At 35.7% G+C, this 20,108-nt stretch overlaps 1 protein-coding gene across 1 annotated transcript; it reads right to left on the bottom strand.

Moving 5' to 3' along the window:
* Positions 1 to 9,538: 9,538 nt before the first annotated feature.
* LOC145788336 (uncharacterized) lies at positions 9,539 to 15,063 on the bottom strand. The gene is made up of 3 exons (XM_082600114.1): positions 14,295 to 15,063; positions 11,486 to 11,598; positions 9,539 to 10,261 (listed from the first exon to the last, which is right to left on the bottom strand). Exons 1-3 carry the CDS (start codon positions 15,061 to 15,063, stop codon positions 9,539 to 9,541), a joined length of 1,605 nt encoding a protein of 534 aa, XP_082456240.1.
* Positions 15,064 to 20,108: the final 5,045 nt, after the last annotated feature.

Genomic DNA, 20,108 nt, shown 5'->3' with positions numbered 1-20,108 from the left:
GACCCTTAATAAATACGGATTGCACACCATTAATCAACAGTTCTACAGAAAGTGAAATTTTAAATCTCCTAATGTGTCATTGATAATGGTTTGATGACAAATCGAATAAGTCTTCTCTTCTTCTTAAAAGTAATCTAGAAACTCATTCCGTGAAGCAGTGGCAAAAAAAATCAGAAATCCATTTATCGTCGATTAGTGCAAGCTTTATCAAGGGAGGGCTTAGGTTTATTCACGCATTGTGTACAATGCTTCCCAGACCCAGACTCATTTGAAAGATTTGAGAAATGGATAAAAACGTTGCTTTTCGATTGATGCAACCTCTGTTTGTTAAACATCATTTGACGTTGATTCAACATGCAAATGTCATTTCCAACAGGAAAACTTCATTCTTCAAAACTTTCTTCATTTAAAAAACACTTTTATTATTTGAGGCCGGATGAAACCCTTTCGTTTTCGCCTTCTGAGTAAGTTATCAATACCGTGCTTTGTTTGTTGTCAAGAGTTTGGACTGGAGGCTACACCGGTATGGTTAACGAAACGCAATGCTCGCTGTTCTATAGTGAGTAGTAAGGTAGTGCTGACACCAGGAAGGTCGCTCCTTCTTCTGCAAAAGTTTGTTTAATTAATGATAATTACGTTTCATTACATTGTTAAAGCATCATGTTCTTATATCTTGTACTATCATCATCAGTATGATATATGTTTCTGCCTCGTATTGGGTTTGGAGGCAATGAGTTATTGGTCACATTATGAGCCTGTCGTGCCCCATTTTCATAATTTAGCTTTCTCCATTTACAGAGGTTTGTTGTCCAAAGCCAACTTTTGTGTTATATTTAATAAATATCATCAACACTACAAAAAAGTTTTCAATGCCAAACAAAAAAGCTTGCGAAGTAAATAAATCAAAAATTAAGTCAACATTCGGTTATTTGACAGTAGCAACTATAATTGTTTTTTTATTATATAGATACTGCATAAAAATATCATGATAGTTCCTGCTTGCTGCAAATGATATTAATAAAACAAAAAGATTTATAAATGCCTAGGACAATGTTAAGCAGAGTTGCCTAAACTCAAGAAAAAGAACTCATCATTTTCAAAGTTATTTCAACTATTTGTTGTACCATTGATGAAATCTTCAAAACGTTCTGAAACACCTGCAAAAGACAAATTACAAACGTCCTTTTTGCAAACGTAAACAGATTTTTAGTGGTACTTTTGTTTACTTTAAATCAATAACATAAGTAAACTTTCATAACATAATTCATTAACATAACTTAAATTTCATTAAATGCAGTGCCAGCAGGTAGACAGCTTTGGCTTTCTATGTGCATTGTGCTATAGCTAAGCGTGGTTATGGTCCATTTTGTAAATGAACATAACCTCCAGCCTTCTTCATATGGTAGTTCATAACTTCTTTCGTGTTGTTACCATTGACACAGGATGGACTTTTTACAACAATGTCACCTTTGAACAGACTGTTTGAATAAGCTGAAAAAGCCATTATTATCGTAAAATAGCTTCTTTCTTAAGTTTTATCAAATATATTCTTAAATTTAGCAGCAAAACCTTTAACAAAGCATTTTTTCAACACCCTTTCCACATGTCTGTCATGTTTTAGTACATTACCTTTTTAACAATTTAATTGTAACAAACATCTGTTTACATCTGTTAGCTGAAAGAGCCATTAGCATACTATATTGAAATTGATTGCGTCTTGTGTCTTTACGGACGATGTCAAAGATGAGATTGTTGGCAAATAACACTACCAACACTTTAACAGACAACAATCGGAAATTCTACTCTGTCAAACTCGGTGACCGGGACTGCGTCAGCGGTTCAAAGCCTCTACAAGTATGCAAAACAACCAGGATTAAGCTATGAAAGAAATTTTATCAATGCGAGGATAAAAATTGCCATAATCAATCAATCAATGATTGCATTTTAAAACAAAGCGTTAAAGGTAAATTAGCAAGATATTCATGTTAAGATGTCGGAATGGACTTTTCATTAGCAAAATTTAAAAATATTTTCGCCAAATTGCATCAGATTGATGTTAAAAGAGGAGCTATCCATCAAGTAAACGTTCTGTCAACTTTATAAGTATTTGAAAACTTTTTTGTTGTTCAGCCTTACATAACCCTACTGATTGAATCTGACTGACGGCTATGATAATCTTCAACAGATGGTAGGTGGGATTATATATCAGTTATGGCCCACAGTGAAGTCCCTGGTCATAAGTCATCATAAAAGAGCTTAGTGACAATTAAGGGAGAATACATGGAAAGTGTTGATACAAATAGATACTGATAAATTAATGGGCAATGTTTTTCATTTCATAACGATCAGTCACTTATCATTAACCAACAAGCATGAGTCATCTAAATTACTTTTTACACTTATTTTAGTCAAAAATTGGGAAAAATGGCCCCCACTAAATGTTGTTCTCTCTCTCCAATAAAAATACCACCTGTTGAAGATCCCCTGAATATCCATCGTGCGTAAGTAATGATCAATGATTTATCGGATCTCAAATGGTTTATCGGGTCTTCAATGGTATAGGCTGCGCATAGCCGAGTGGTGAGAGCATTGCAACGGCAATCGAAAGGATGCTGGTTCGACACCGCTCAAGAGCATGTAGCTGTGTCTTTGGCAGGACACTTAAAGGCATGCTTGAAGGCGGACAGGAAGACTCGGTTCCTTGCGTTCTCTTTTACTAAATCTAAATCTTCGACCACTGGGCGAAAGCCTGTATACGACAAAAAATCTAGTGTAAATTAACAAGCGCAATAGCGTGGAAGCTACACCGTTATGGTTAGCGAATCGCAACTGCTCGCTGTACTAGTGAGTGCTCAGCCTTGTGCTGATAGCCGGGAAGAACGCCCCTTTCTTCACGATATACCATTTATTGAAATAATATGTTAGGTTTTCTGTAACATCTTTTTTACACTACTCTTTTTCATTAGTTTGCCCTTTCATGTAAACAAAACCTCAAACCGGGCCCGAGGCACTTTTATAGTGGATCAACTATGCAATACAAATCATGCGCCTGTTTGTAGATTTTGAATGCTCCCAGTAGACAAATCCGTTGTTTTTTACATTGCTTTGACGTCTGCAGACGTTAAATCAATGTAAAAAAGAACTGATTTGCTGACTTGGGTCGAGCACAGCCAACTATATGAAGCTAGCAAAGCAGTCCATTTTTACATTACTGTAATTCAATAATTGCAGGCGTTGAATAAACTAAAGTAGTGTGTGTAAATTTTTTATTTTGCTTTGTTATGCTTTTAACTGAGATTTTTACCAGGAGAATTATTCGCATTCGCACAGCAAGGACTTTCCACGGTTTGCAAATTTGATTTTGTTAATTTGATTTTGTGCATTTTTTAATAACAACACATTTCATAAGTCGTTTAAATTCAGGTTTACAAAATGTTTGCATCTCTGAGTTCAAAGTACTTTGTATTTCTTTAGGAATTTGTACGTTTTAAAAAAAATATCATTTCTTCATTTGCTTTATGTTCTCACAATGTTGTTTCAAAAATTAGTGTTCTTTGTTTAATTCCAGGCGAACAAAACTTGGCCAAAAACACATCAGATTGATAGCTCACTCGAGCTTTAGAAGTCATGCATAGAGAAACTTACCATTTCCTGAACGTTTATAACATAATATAACCCAAATAGCCTACTCCAGGCAGTGGCGCGGAAAGTATTTTTCTCAAGGGGAGGCTGAAGCTGCCGTAGTGTTGTCAGCTTATGTACCTTAAATATTCAGAATTTTCTAGGGGGGGTGAAGCAATTATCGAAAATTCCAAGGGTGCTGATTTAGCTGTAGAGGTCTTCAGCCCCTTGAGCACCCCTAGTTCCCGCGCCCCCAACTCCAGAGGTCACCGAACTTTTTGTCAATGCGGGAAGAAGAATTGAAAGATTAGCAGGCACAGGCCAGCATGATCATAATGTTTTGGGCTAACTTGCGTGTTGAAACGATACTTCGGTGAGTACTCATTTATAACCAACAAATCCTTGGCGACCGATTTAAGTGGGTAAACGACCCAACCTCAGGCGGTAACCCATAGTTTAAGACAAATCATTGGATTACGCATAGGTTTAATTATAACCATGACTGGGGAATTGATGTTAAAATTTGATCTTTTCAAAGTTTTCTTGCCCATGATGTGCCAGCCAATCATAAAAATGTATTTGACAAGACCTTGCAAATGCAAGTACCGCAGGCAGGCCTAACAAACGGGCCGTAATTTGGTGCCTTTGAGTTTGAGGTGTTCAACTTGTGCAAAATAAAAACAAAGAAATAAGTGAATATACAAACGAAGATGTACTAGAATGCCTACTACAAATTCTACAAACAACTAACTTAGATTAAGAAAAATGAAATATTTTGGCCACATGATTTGCAATAATTCTATTCAGAGACAATTACTAGAAGGAAAAATTAATAGAAAACGAAATAGGGGCAGACTACCAAGAATTTTGACAAGATTGGTCAGAACTTAATTACAAAACTGCAATAGACAAATGTCACAAGAGAGATAGGCCTGCTTGGCGCTTAATGACCTCCAACCCTCGACGAGTGGAAGGAACTTAATGATGATGGAGATATTTGTTTAGTTTGTTTATGCCTACAGTTGAGCTATAAGCAGTTGGTGACTTGGCTCATTACAGGCATTAATTGTAAAAACACGGATGTGAATTTCAGAAGGCTGATTATCGCCTGCTGTGTTTCATAGCAAAGTTGTGTCATTGTTTTTGTTTACAAGCGATGACATAAAGATGATTGAAAAATTCACCAAAGAAAAATTTCAAACAATGAATGCTTTAATTATGTCATCGACAATAAGTGAAAGCTTGAATTTAAAAAAAAGGATATCACTATTAATTTTATGCTTAAACAACAGGATGATCTGCCCCTTTGTTGCATCATAATTGACATCCCGTTGGCAAGGGATTAAGACAAAACTTTTGTCAAAAAGGAGATACGACTGATTTCAGCTGCGGAAAAACTTTGTCTGGAAATATGTTGCTAGACAGAATAAATTTCACGGCTAGTTTTCAGGAAATGGTTATATTGAGCGCAGTGGCGTAGCCAGAAAAAATTTGGGGGGGCCAAATATTTGATGAAATGATGAGAACGACAAAGTGTTTGATTAAGCCATCGCCACCTGATGTGCATTGGCGTATCCTGGTGGGTTGAGCAAGGGAAGCAATGAAAGTGGTGGGGGGTTAGAGCGTGCCGAAGGCACGCTTATTGTAGGGGGTCCGGGGGCATGCTCCCTCGGAAAATTTTTGCAAATTTACACTCAAATAATGGATTATAGCGCTTTCTGGAAACACTTTTAGGGTAATATTTGAATGAAATTTATTAGCAGAAAAACAGCTATAAACTTATTAAAGGTAGCTCTTACACACAAACGGGCAAAAACTGCGGCAAAATTAGAGAACACCAAAAACTCAGCTATACAAAAACTCAATAACTACACAAAAACCCAACAGAGTAAGCCATTCTGAAATTGATCCACAAATTAGTTAAAAGAAACGTAAATCGCGTAAATTTTGCGCGATTTACGATTTGCAAAATTTATTGGTGTCTTTCTGTGTGTCTAAAATCAATCCTTGGGGGTGTTAATAGCCAGATGTCTTGGTAAACGTTATAAATTTCTACAAATTTTATTAAATTTTCAACAAAGGGCTCAACTTCGGAGTCCAGTCTTTGAAAATTTGGGGGGGCCATGGCCCCTTTCGCCCCCTCCTAGCTACGCTTATGATTGAACGGGCTACGTTTTGAAATATTTGTTGGTCCTCGCCAGAAATCCAAGCCTCTTTTCTTTAGCAGATAATACTCGTTTTCAAAATAAGTTACTCATTAGGGTTGACTTTGCGTTCATAAAAATCATGATGTTTTAGTTTACTGGCATTAATCTCGAGAAAATCTTTCAATGGGAAAGTGGAATCATTAGTCTATTAATCGCTGCTTTTTCCCGAAAAATAAAACCGTATTATTTTTCTTGTTCGCAGACAAAATCACAACACGGAAGTTTTGTTTTAATTTTCAGTTGTTTTTTTTCAACTATTGTATTTCATCAGATTGTGGCAGCAGTTGTGCCAGAAATGATTTTACACAAAATGGCTGCCAAGGGTCGAGGAAGAAGTTAGCTCGAGCTGCTCATTATCCCAGGTGTCTATTTTTTCGCCAGTAGAGCAATTCAAACGTGTTTCTTTCCCTACAAAGTTTTCATAACGTCATTTGAACGGAAAAAAACTCTCAAACATTTGATAACCTAAAAATTGTTTTTGCAAGGTGCTGAAAATTTTATAGATTGTGAATTTTTTTGCTTCAAAGTTTCATGCACGGTAATACTCTTTTGTAAACAATATGCATTTCACTTGATCCTGAAAGCTTAATAAAGTTACAACCACTGCATATACTGTATTTATGTATAGCACTAGCAGAATCTATAAATTCCGGTCGTCGGACCACTTGGCATGCGACAACTCAGCAAGAACATTTCAGCTACTGTTAAGTCAGCAAATGAGATTTACTTGCTCACGTCGAACCTGCTTGATTGTCACTTCTCAAACTTATTTTGATGACTTGTGACAATCCATGATTCGGCTTGCTCAGTTTCATTATTTACGGTAGCCTACCAACTTCAGCCACTTGCTGAAATGTTGCTAGATCAGTTGTCACTTGCTCAGTTCACAACTTCTGACTCGTAATCGTAAGAGACTCATAAATTGTACATCATTCCATGTACAGTAATTTAAAATATCCTTGAGTTGTAAATCTTTTGGTCTGATTGCAAAATAACTTGCAGTGGAGCCGGAGTTTATCCGATTTTTAGAAAATGGAATGGATTCGGAGTTTCATTTATCACAAAAGCTTCGGATTGGAGTAGATTCGGAGTTTAGTTGAGCAACTTTTTTCAGTAAAATCAAATAAGTCCCAAATAACTCTGTGTGTAGAGAAAATAAATAAAAACTGTCTCCACAATTTTCGACCTGACGGTAAAGTGCTTTTGAGTGAGTGCCACTGAAAACATTTAAGTAGCAAAGTTGAAAAAGATCTTTGCACCCCTGAGATATTTCGTGTTATACGCATTGGCTAGCACAGTAAGCCTATTAAGTTTACTCAGAATTAAATTTTGGATTGGATTAGAAGTCTGAAAATGATGAGATTTGTCGGAGTGCAGTTTTCACGGAGTAGGAGTGGAGTCAGAGTCTCAAAAATCACACTCCACTTAGCACTGCTGGCTATGCATAATTTTGTAGTGGCCCACAAAAAATATAGTAAAAATGATAAACGACGAACACTTACTTGCTGTCGGTAATCCGTTCCTTTTATAGCATATTCATCGAATAAATCCGTACATTAGCTTGAAAAACTAGAAAATGAAACTTGTCGGTGTTAAGCATTTCTGCTTACCATCCCAGAGATGCCTTAATGTTTCTCTGTTTGGTGTCATTAGCCTGATTTTGCGCAGTTACCGAGATTCATCACGAAGAGGCTGACAACAGGAGTCTTCTCTCATACAAAAGGAAGATACACAAATACGCGTCATGACACCGCATTGTTTTGATTTTCTTGCTTGATGTATTGAAGAAAACTGCATATGCGCAACTACCATTTACACTCTACCCGTTTTTCCATGTAACACACATTCTCCAGCCTGCAAAAGTGCCGTGTGCACGAGCGACGTTGAAACGATGCAAATAAACGGCAACTTTTGCAGGCTGAATTTGATTCAAAACAATGAAGACGACGATAAAAGCACTGTCGCATGCTGCTGGCTTCACAGGGTTTCGTTGCGTTGACAATATAATAATGAATTTAAAGTCTTAAAAGAGTAAGGCAAAACCGTTAGTCAACGTCAGGCATAGCTACTTATAAAAACTGTTTTAAAACACAATGCATTAATTATATGAACAAAAGCACATATGGGTCAATAATGAACTTCCAAGTAAGGATGAAAATCCCGCCATCTTCTCAGTAAAGCCGTTAAAAAGTTAAATTTTTTAGTAGGATAAATATAGGCTATTTGGGAAGATTTACAAGTCTAATAACTTTTTAAAGATGCTTAAAATTGCAGAATTAAATGTAATAAATTTATTTTAAGATTTTTGAAATGTCGCTAAATATAGAACGATCTTGTAGTAAATATTTTTATGGATTTTGTAATAACCGTAGTTTTGACCAAATAAAAAAAAAAATTAATTGATCTGGTTACAAAAATACATGCTGCTAAAATGTGGAGTTAAAATGTCAGATATTCAATGCAAGAGCAGCACATTTGTTTTTATTGTACGGATTTTTTTGCAGAAGAACACTAATTGCTTCTCAAAATTGTAAGACACTCAAGCAATACAAGAAGGCAATGAGGAACGGCTTTTCATGGCATTTGAAATAGAACAGGCACTTTAACGTTATATCACAACAAAGGCACTTTTACAAATCCTAGCCAGAAAATCAGTTCTTTTTTGCATTTTCAACGTTTGCAAACGTTAAAGCAACGTAAAAAAGTACTTACTTGCTGGCTGGGATGTTTTGCTGTAAAATCGTAACATGAAGCGTGTGGAAAACATACAAAATATTCACAATACTTTTGCGGCACAACAGGAAAAAATAAAACAGTCAGGAAAGCCACCCAAAAAGAAAATCGAAAATGGTTTGAGGTAAATTTATTTCTAGTTATTTAACCTCGAGTTAAATGTCTGCTAAGTTAGGTCTAGCACAACTCAATAAAAATCAAATGAGTCCACAATTGTAATAAAATCTGGATTTTGCACAGAAGACAATTTCATTACACTTTTGAACAGCACTTTTTTTAATATAGCAACAAACAAAAATGTAAGACATGGATAGTCTTAAGCCATTCTGTTGAATACAAATGTCTAATTTATTAGGTTGTAAGCGTGCTCAAAATTTAAATATTTTAAAATTACACAAAATTTCATTTCGTGTCGAATTTAGTTTTTTAATGAATTTCGTTATATTTGTAGCGGTTTTTCTAAATTCAATACTCAACTGTAGTCTGACACTCTCGCAGTATTTTATTTTTATGTTGATTTTTTTTACACTGCATAAAACTTTTTTCCAGCAAATAAAACTCAACGTCTTTAGACGTCAAACCGGTCTGAAAGGGGTGGATTTTGCTAACCAGGTTCTTTGAACCCCGATTAAAAAGATTAAGGGAAATCCGTGAGATTTACAACAACGAAAAAAAGTTTTTAGGAAACTTGTGAATCTACGAGTGAATACAGTCAACGCAGTCAGAGAAAATAACATGTAGTAGATGATTAAATTCGTACAAAGAGATTGAAAAATCAGCAGATCTCTATTGATAAACAAAGTAGCCTTTAAAAAGTACAAAGGCACATGCAATCCACACAATAAATTAGTGACAATCGGCTAAAAACATGAAAAGCATGCATCGATTTAAGTCAAAATCGACTGCCCAATGTTCCCATCTACTTTGGGAACAATTGACTTTTATCGTTACCAACACTTTGCACAATTGAAAACACTTCAAATAACCGACTCTTGACTGATCATTGGATGGAAAGTGTTCGTGCATTGAGAGTGCAATGGTGAATACACATTCTGGGTGGTGGGTGTCATTTGACGAGAGCAAAAAGAGTGTGATATGTGAGGTGGGTTGTAAAAGGGTTGTTGGGCGTGGTAATCGCTAATACCTGCATCGGGAACAAAAGATCTCTGCTGGTAGCTATAACCTGAATATGGCTCCCCGCAAGGTACACTTGGAACAAATCCTAATGTGGGTGGTTTATTTCTGCTGTAAAATGTCTGATCCTCTTCTTGCAAACAAGCCTCCTTGACATCACGAGCGTCAGACATTTTTGTATCCGGATAAGGATATGCTGGAAGTTGAGCATACGGAACCAGAGCATTAGGGTATTCTTCGCAGCCGGAAGAAGACGGAGAAGATGACTCGATAACCGATGATGATGAAGCGGAAAAAGCGGAAGGTGACAAGCTGTTACTACTCTGTCGCATCTCGGATGAAACCGGGGCCGGAGAATTGGACTGGTCTTCGTTCTTAGTGGTTGGTGTAACCGATTCAGCAAACGAAGGAAAAAGCGTTTTAGAACTCTCCGTTGGATTTGTCTGCTCAAATGATTTTCCAATCTCAATATCGGCAGTGCAAAGAATGTCTCCATGGGCTTCATGCAACTTCATGTGCTTTCGCAGGGAACTTGGATGAGTGTAGCTTTTCTCGCAACCAAAAACCTGAACAAAACATTTTGTACGGTTTGTAAGAAAGTAGACTATAAAATCAGCATGCAAATACAGCATGTCAAAGCGATACTGAAAATTTGCAAATTGACCAATACATGAACTTGATATTAAAAATAAAATACTGCATGTGATAATGTTTAAGTGATGGGGTAGACGTTGATGTCTCTTGACGTCTGTTTCGATTTCTTGATGTTATTGAGGATGAAAAGTTACACAAGAATCCTTCATTTAGGATGCAACCAAACAATTTAACATAACAAGTAAATAAAATCAACCAGGTTTAGAAACTTACATAATTTATTGATAAACCTTTCGTTAAGGTAGCTTCTTCATTATTTTATTCAAATAGAATATAGATTGTATAAAAATATTTAATATTCAAAAATGAAATGAAATGTAATTAAATTCAATTTTAAAATCAATGTTTTGAAAAAAATAAAATAAATCGGAGCAAGTTTTTCATCTAGTCTCATCATCATCAAAATGTCCCTTCGTCGTACGTATTGGGGTTGGGTACAATGCGCCGTTGTTCTCGATCATGAGCTGTTCGTGCTGCACTTTCATAACTTAAATTTATATAACTTCTAGTCTAGTCTACTGCATTGAGTGACAGATGTAATGTTATAGCCTTGGTAGTGAGAAAATTCTTGAATACCATAGACAGATAATTGATAGGATTAAATTGCATAATTCAAAAACAATATAATAAATAAAAAGGTAACTACATAAATTCGACCGTTTTCGGCAAAACTTTTTGCCCTTGTCAGGATAAAATTACTTTCCTGACGAAGGCAGAAAGTTTTTGCCGAAAACAGTCGTTTTATTTTTTATATTGTTTTTGAATTATGCAATTTAATCCTATCAAGTTGCTATCAATTAAATGTAATGTTCTGGAAAATTGTATTAGATAATTTTAATTAAACAGGCTCTTTTTTCTTATCTAGTCAAGACAACGCAAATAAGTATTTTAGATTTAAAAACTGCAAAACGAGGAATCGATTATATACGCATCACGCCAGACATACTTTATGATGGGCAGTGAAAGTAGAATTCTAAAAAAAACATAGGCCAAGCCAATGATGTATTCCACATAGATAAGCTAGACAAACTGAACAAAACTACTCAAACCACGACTAAATATTATTAAAACTATCCTGAAAAAACAATCAAACTGAAAATATTAACATCCTTTTAACCAAGCAATTAGTATCGTACCTTGCATAGATAAGGTTTATCCGTGGTATGGACATGAGCGTGCTTTTTCCGGTCAGAGCTGTTCGCGAACTTTCTCGTGCATCCTGCGTACTCGCAGCAAAATGGCTTCTCTCCTTCACAAATAAAATATGCAGTTTTGCTTAAAATAGTTTTTTTATTCAGTATTGTTACCGTAAAATCTGCATACCAGAGAGCAAAATTCATCATTTTTGCAGACGTTGAATAAATGTAAAAATGAGAGATTTTGGTGTTTGAGCACCAGCCGGCTACGATACTAGCACATATTTTTGCGATGAGAGTCGGACATGAGCAATAGCTGAGTGTCTTTAAACGTGCACATTCATAAAAGTTATTGTTGCTGCCTTAAAAATATATTTGTAGTAATTAAGCATGTCAAAATGACACAAAAAGAGAACTGTGTATTAGCTTGCTAGGAAGTGTTATTGCACAGCAGAAGGCGTTCCGGTATTCAAAGAAATTCACTTACTTTGCTTTCTCAATGATTTTTCTACAGAAGGAAAAAACTCATTAAACTAAATTCTATATTTTTTTGTGTGATTAATTTTATTGATGTGTGATTGATCTCTTTGATTTTATTTAAAAAAAAATAAATACCAATGTACAGAATCTTACAGCTGAGAAGTTTTTCACAATGACAAACGAAATATATATTTTTGTTTACCGTGTGAAATTATATTATTCGCTATAGCCGAGAAAATAAGCGTGAAATTTAATGTAAACTAAGGTTTAAACAAAGGATAAACAGGAAAAATTAACAAAAGAAAACAGAATCGTGTTAACACGAAGCGATCAAAAGTACTACCAAACTTCCGAAACAGATCTCACGTTGTCACAAATGTAACGTTTTTTTTCAAAATTAAGCTGTGGTGGAAGAAGCTAGCATCAGCTTAATGAATTCTGAATCGAAAGACCTGAGTTCGAAGCCTGCGCTGGGACACTTCTTTTTGAGCAATTATTCAATGTCAAATGAGAATTCGCATTGCCGAAAACTAAAATTTGCCCAAATGTATCAAGCCAGAAAACCAGTCATTTTTACGTACATTGATGTTGAAAGATACTGAATTGTAGCGTGGTTAGTCGTCTTTTGTTGTGCGAGATATACTGTAATATAACAGCTTTTTCCATACAAAAACATTGAATGTTATACAAGGTGTTCATGAAGTCCTGTTACAATTTCAAAATTTTGAAAACTAAAATTGTAACAGGACTTTATGAATAACCTGTACAATACCATGCCAATATAGATCTACAAGACCGGAGAGTATTATTAATTGTGTTGGCTGTGGCCACTGCATGTGCAACTTAAAACTATCAAAGATATCGTTTCGTTTCAATTCAATCTAAATTTCAATTTTGTTTGTCTCCCTTGAATCGTTCAACGTTTGAACCAAGAAAATGAAGTTTTGCCATTTAGACCAAGAAGTTTTGCAATTATTAGTTAATCATTGGACATTTTCTCATCATCATCATCATGATATAATTAATGCAGTAAGAAAATTTTACTGGGTTTGCATTAGAGTGCTTCAACACCTGGAATAATTTTTAATGTTGGCATAATGAGAATATACAAAGGTTTCAATTTGAGAAAAGTAAAAGTTTTATATTCATTTTGTAATTTTACAGCTTTTAAGGTTTATTTTTACTTTACAACTACCTAAGTTTTTACTACGACTGCTCTTTTCTTTAAATTTGTATCATATTTGCATGTGCCCGCCTTACCACCCCAACTTTTCCTCAACATTGCCCAATAACAATAATTATATATTCTTATATAGCGCTGTATCCATCGCTAATATGCGTTGCCCCTCAGCGCTTTACAAAGCAGACAGTTGAACACAGTCAGTACTGTACTATTTTCGAATTGGTTTTTATATTGGACCTCGACATGGGATCGAACCCACGCCTGTGAAGATTAGTAACAATAACATTAAATCATTCTTCTACAGAACCAGAAGTTACAAAACGTCAAAAACAACTCCGTAAATTTAATTACTTTTCACAAATGAAGTCTTGATGAAAATAAAATCATTTTCAACGTTGTTGTTACGACTTAAAGATGTTTAATTCAAAAACTTTAAAACGAGCTGCGATGTTTCAGCTTTCATCTTAGCGAATACAATTGATAGAACTTTCACATTTCGACGTTTGTAGCATTTTTTTTTTATTTTGGATCAACGCCAAATAGTCGCATAAAACCCAGATCCTTACTTGGTTTGGTTTCGAATCTTTATCCTCTGACTGACAAAGCCTCTGATAGGTTGGTTATTCCTGGCAGTTTCGCATACTTGTAGAGACTTTGAACCACTGACGCAGGGGTGTTACTGGGATAGACACAGAAAATTTTCCGGTAATTGTGGAAGTGTTCTTATCTGTGAATTATTCCATCCATTTGATGCCGCGGAATAGAGAGCAGTCCTGCAATTTGTTGCTCAAGCGCGCACCCGAAATCCGAACCAGCGTCGCTTGATCTTGAATTGTATCTTCAACCACTGAGCTAATTTGTATTAAACTTGACCTTTCAACCGATTTGCGATTTTTGTAAAAAAACTTATTTGATTGTTTTTCACGCATGACGGAAAACAGCTATAAAAATGGCACAAAAATTAAGCATGGAAAATACGCTTGTGATTTTTTAAAAGCAAAGCGCCCACCGAGAAAATGACATAACTCGAAGTAGAATTACTTAGGTTTTTACTTTTTATCACAACTATTCCTAGCCGTGTTGTTTTTATTTAAACTTGCAGCACTAAAAATATTGACAGTTAAAAAGTAAAATCTTGTTACTAACCTGTATGTGTCCGTTTGTGTATCTTCAAGTTTTCGCTTCTGGCAAACACTTTTCCGCAACCGGAATATGGACAGAGAAACGGTTTCTCACCTGTGTGGACTCTGATGTGATTGACAAGCTTATATTTGGCTTTGAATGGCTTTTTTTCACGCTGACAATCGTACCAGTAGCAGGTGTGGTCTGTTTGTTCAGGGCCCCCAACATGGTCACGACCAATGTGAGTGACCAATTCCAACATGCTGTGAAAAATCAAGTTGCATTGTTGTCCGTTGAGGTTATCAGATTCGTTTCTTTGAATGTAACCTTCATGGAGTGGACCTATGTTCGGATTTCCTGCAGTCCACTTGCATACTAGGGTTTGGCGAATTTCCGCCTGTGGATGTTGGAAAGTGTTGTAAGAGAAAGTGAAATGCTGATTGTGAGGCAAAGGACGTGAGTGGAAGCCAACAGGAAGGTTGAAGTTTAAAGAGGCAAAATGCAAGTCACTGTACTGGTACTTGTATTGATGCAAAGACTGATTATTATGTCCGCACGCTGCAGCTGCTTGCCAAGCAGTTTGAGAGCAAGGATCATTTTCTTGTTTGAGGTAAGACGAATTCCCAGTTCCTGGCTGATTTTCTCCATTACTACGAGACATTGAATTGAAGGCTGAATATGCTTGAGGAATAAAGGCATCTTGAGACATCGGTTGATCTTTTACTTCGTACGGTAAAAGTGAACGATTGAACGCCGATGGTGAATCATAGCTCAGGGTTCCCGGGAAAGCCATTTTGTTTGCGCGCCAGGGCTTTGCCAATCTTTTGCCAAAATTCGTATGCGTTTAAATTCTCGATAGAGAATGTGAGCCCTGAGGGGAATTTATTACCACTTTTCTAGAATTTTGGTACACTTGAAAAAGTTACATAAAAGTTACAATTCCTGAAAGCATAATTATAAACTAAATTAATTCATACGAAAACTTAGAATCTTGTTTGTCTTTATCAGTCGACTAAATGCATACGCACCAAAACAGAACTATACAATAAACCATTTCAATAAAATTAATTGTTTCAAACAAGACTGTAACCGTGCTAAACGGTATGTTTACAATTTCTACCTGGTCAATAGATTCGTAGGATATTTCTGCTTTCTAATTCTTATGCTCATTTGAAAATTTTGCTTCCAATTACAAAATCGTAGCTTTACCAAAAGGTGCTGTTGGTTGAGAGGGTTATTTGGACTCGGTGCTAATGTCAGACGCCCAGGTTTTGCTAACAAGGCACGTTAACAGAAACAAGACACTATCTAAGAATTTAATGTGTTTTTTTCATTTTACGGCCCCCTAAAAATGTACAAATTTGTCCTGGGTTTGCGTTTAAAGTACCTTTCTGTCAACGCTACTAATGCTATGTATACTTAGTAACACACGCAAACTTTCCCTCAGTGATTAGCTTACCAAGGCATCTTAGTGCTAGCCAACAAGCGCTATAATAGAGTGCTAGAAACTGACTCTCAACTTGTTTCAGACAAGTTTTTGATGACAGATTCTATAGTGCCCCGTGATAAAGGGGATTCAGGTAAATTCCGGACAAATCAGAGCAGTTGTGATCTTATTATCAGGGCAGTGAAGTCCAGAAAAAATGTACAACTGCAACTATCCGGTTTATAACTGGCCGACTCCGACTCCGGATAGCCTACGTCATAATCTGTCCGACTCCAATTCCACAGCCCTGCTTATTACTTCAAGAATCAGTTCTTTTGCTATCATTATGGTCGTTTAACACAAGGGTTTACCAAAGCATGGGTCGCAAATCGTAATTTTAGGTCTGTCAAAGAAATTTAAAATGGGCCTAGAGTGGGTAGTGGGCATTGTAAACTGCCCACTCTAAGGGGTTGCATGAAAAATAATTTTCTAAAATGGGGTCGCACAATAAAAAAGTTTGAGAAGTCTCGGTTTAACAGTTGAAGTACAAAACACGTCACAATTAAGGTACGGGTGGAATACAGTACAACACAACACAAGTCATCATGTTTTCATCATAAAATTGTAAATTATAGATCGAGATTCATTTTCCTCAAATTGAGATCAATCCAAAATTGTGCAATTTTTCTTTGCTCTTGTAGTTCCTTTGCTACTTGCCTACAATTAACCTCAAAAATTTCGAAATCGATCAAGACGGAATTAAAATTATCTATTGAACACCTAATACAAAATTGTATAAAATATATTTTTGTCATCAATTTTGTGGAAAAACAAACTAAAATCCTTAATTTGAAATGGCTGATCCAAAATATCTCTCCCTTTCATAAGACTGTCCTGCTTTCTGCTTTGCAATTGAACAGAAATGTGAAAAGCTCGATTTTCAGCACAGCTGAAGAAACGGCAAGAAAACAATCAGACGGCAAGTCAGCCCAAAGCATTATTTGCTGATCCGAAAGCACAGCTTGTTGAAAACGAAAACAGAAAGCTGGTCTTTTGTTTTCCGATCATGTAATGCGGGTGAATGTGAAAGCTTCAATGCGCTTTAAAAAAAGGGATTTTTTTATGATCAAAGAGATTTATTGCTTTTTTTTCTAATTCAAAAAGTTCACAGTTTCTTCGGAGGTCAATTCATGTCGTAAAAAATGATGCTGGGAAAATGAGCAATGGTTTACAAAGATAATGAGCTTACAAATCTAAACTTTTTCAACATTAAAATAACGTAAAGTCCAAGTTTAATAGTTTTTTTTTAGTTTCAGTTGTTTGAACACAGCTTTCCAAGATGTTACATCACTAAACAAACGTACTCTATTTGAAAAAGATACTGCTTAGTATCAGTACCAAAAATAATTTCTATCCGCTTTTGGAGTAAATCATAAAAGTGAACATCAACATACAATTGTCGAGTCAGAGTAAGCAGCTGTCTTTGCAAAAAATCTTGAACTGTGATCTTTCTGCAAGGCTTGTTGAAACAAAGACTGCGAGTACACTGATACGGACAGCACTTTATCAAGTCTACGAAATGATTGTACCACCTATAGACTGCCAGTTAATATTAGCCTTATTCTCCATCGTAGTGCATGCACTTACCGAAAAATACAACATTTTAATTTTTAGATTGACTTTTAGTTCCGCTTTTGAAAACCGTGGTAAGTTGCTCTTCGTCATTTGAGTACTTTCGTCATACCTTGGAGCTGAAAGTAGCCTACAATTATTTTGTACCACCCAAGTATGATGCTCTGTTGACACTGCTCCGGCCGTACATTTATTGCTTCCTCGACGACACTGTTTCCAACATTTTTCTCGTGCGAGGTACCCTGTAAATTACTTCTTGCGCCAAAAATCAAAAAATTGAATAACGTTTGTTTACCGATAACGTTTGTTTACTTTAATTCGGAGAAGCAGCTACCTGAGACGGGAGTAATGTAATTGCCCAAAAATGTCAAAGTGCCCGAAAATATCAACAGTCAAAGCAACTGTTTTAGCCTAAGTTTTTATTTTTATGAGCCCGATTTACAGTGGCTTATTGGGATGGGCGGGACATGTAGCAAGAATGACAGACAACAGATGGGCCAAGAAAACCACTGAATAGACACCAAGATATGCAAGAAGAACTATAGGGAGACCAAAAAGAAGATGGCGAGATGACATAGAAGAAAAGATTGGCATCACCTAGATGAAAACAGCAAAAGACAGAATGGTGTGGAAACATATGTGGAGACCATCTGCCAGCAGTGACATGATCGGCTGATGATGATGATTGGGTAACTGTGACTGAATGGAATGACAAAAAGCCACTTATTCAAAGCCAACGGGATTCCATTCAGCTTCAACATCAAACCTATTTACGATTCCTGGCGTAATGTCAATACTTTAGTAAACCACGCGAGGTGGCGCTATTGGTCCAACATTAATAAAATCTTTGAATCAGGTTTAGTAACCAGTTTTTATTGCTTTTGCAAATGTCAGTTACATTGGCTGAACACTTTTTTGAAGCTGTAGGATATTCAAAACAAAAACATTTAGAAATGAAACAAAATTTTGTTTTGCTAAAAATCCAAACTACCTTTTGGGATTGCCTAAAAGTCCAAACGACCTTTTGGGATTGCCTAAATGTAGAAATTAAGTTATTCGATTCGCAAACAGGAAATTTTTCTCAATAGACATATCCTATTTTTTGACACGGCAAATTCTTCATTTACAAAATGAAACGTTATATTTCCTTTCGAAATAAAATACTTTGCGTTAACAAATTCTTTTTAGTCATTTCATTCTATTTAAGCTACTCCGTCCGGTAAACAAGCTGGCGAATTGAAATAAAAGTTACATTTATTGCACAACAATGTCAGAATATGTCTGTGAATTGCTATTTTTACGTTGACCAACTCAGCTAGTAAATATATCATTTTAACATTGATACAACGTCTGCAGGCGTCTAATCAATGCAAAATGTACAAATTTACTAACTGGAAAATAATGATTATTATACAAATTGCTTCAATACGGCAACAAACTGCATTTTCAAAGAAATTCATCGATACAAATAAAAAAAATTACCACCGCAACAGAATTTCAGCGTTATTGTTACTTTGATAGTAAAAGCAATCCCATATTTTCCGCTTTGGACTCATTGCTGATATAAACAGACCAGTAACTTCCACTGTTATTTCAACATCAGTGGCTCTATTGCCTGATGTGAAGTTATGTTGTTATGATTTAGATATATTATTTTATTGTTGTGGATTTATGCTTCTCTGCGTACACACAAAAATCCAGGCATCTTCTTTTACATTGAAGGGACTAAGACTGTAATTAACAACATACTGTACATTGTCTTGATGTATGGGCGAGTGGTAAAGAACGGAATACTGGACACGGTAGTACAATCTCGACAGATGTTCGATTCCCACTGAAGTCGGAGACGTTCATGATTCCCATCAAGTTAGAAGTTCGATTCCCGGTCAAGACACATGAGTATGCAGCACAGATGATTCCAAACAAGGGTGAAACCCGAGTATGGCGAGTTTCACGCTACACTAAGCTAATCATTTTCGTTCGATCGGGAACCTTAATGACTTCACAAACCCCCATATGTTCATACATATTATTTTATAAGTCTTAGCATTGTTGAAGAATGTCTCCGTGATTACAATATTTATTGGTGGGAGTCACCATACACGTTACAGTAAAAAGTTAAACACACTTAATGAAAACAAGGTTAAACCATTTGTAATTATTGGTTCCGTTTCTTTGTCATTCAGCAAAACCTAAGCTTAAAGATTGCACCGTAATATAGACTGTAATTTCATGCAAAAGGTTTTATAATTTGACAAAAAGTAGAAAGCGTTTATAACGGTTATTAACAGCTGAACAATGGAAAATTGAATTTAAAAAAAAAAATAAATAAAAAAAACAACATGAAACAACATGAAACCATCGAAAGCTACGACATTGAAACATCAAAAGCTATGACACGTTAAACGTCAATATACTGTAAAGTCAATTAATAAATTAAAAGTACTGATACTTTTTTGGACATACAGTAAAGTGTTTATATAAAGACAAAAAAGCTTTTCTACCCTTTTTTATTTTTAGAAAAAACGAATGGCAAGGAACGAAATTGTTTTTCCGCTTTTTGTTTTCCGCTTTTTTGTTTTTGAACTTCTTGTCTCGATGTCATCATCCGAATATTAGATTGAAGAGGTGGCAGTTGTCATGACCGCATTGCTTCTTATACAGACTATGTTTCCACACAGAGGTTCTAGTATCCGTTTCGTCTCTCGTCTCATTTTGCTGCCAAAACAAAACGTAAATTGCATGTGAGTCATAACCAAATAGTTCACATCATAAATATT

This window comes from Aplidium turbinatum, chromosome 2 (genome assembly GCF_918807975.1).
Source record: "Aplidium turbinatum chromosome 2, kaAplTurb1.1, whole genome shotgun sequence".
Classification (NCBI taxonomy): domain Eukaryota; kingdom Metazoa; phylum Chordata; class Ascidiacea; order Aplousobranchia; family Polyclinidae; genus Aplidium; species Aplidium turbinatum.
The sequence above is the reverse complement of the archived record's forward strand: the minus strand, read 5'-3'. Positions and strand labels throughout refer to the sequence as shown.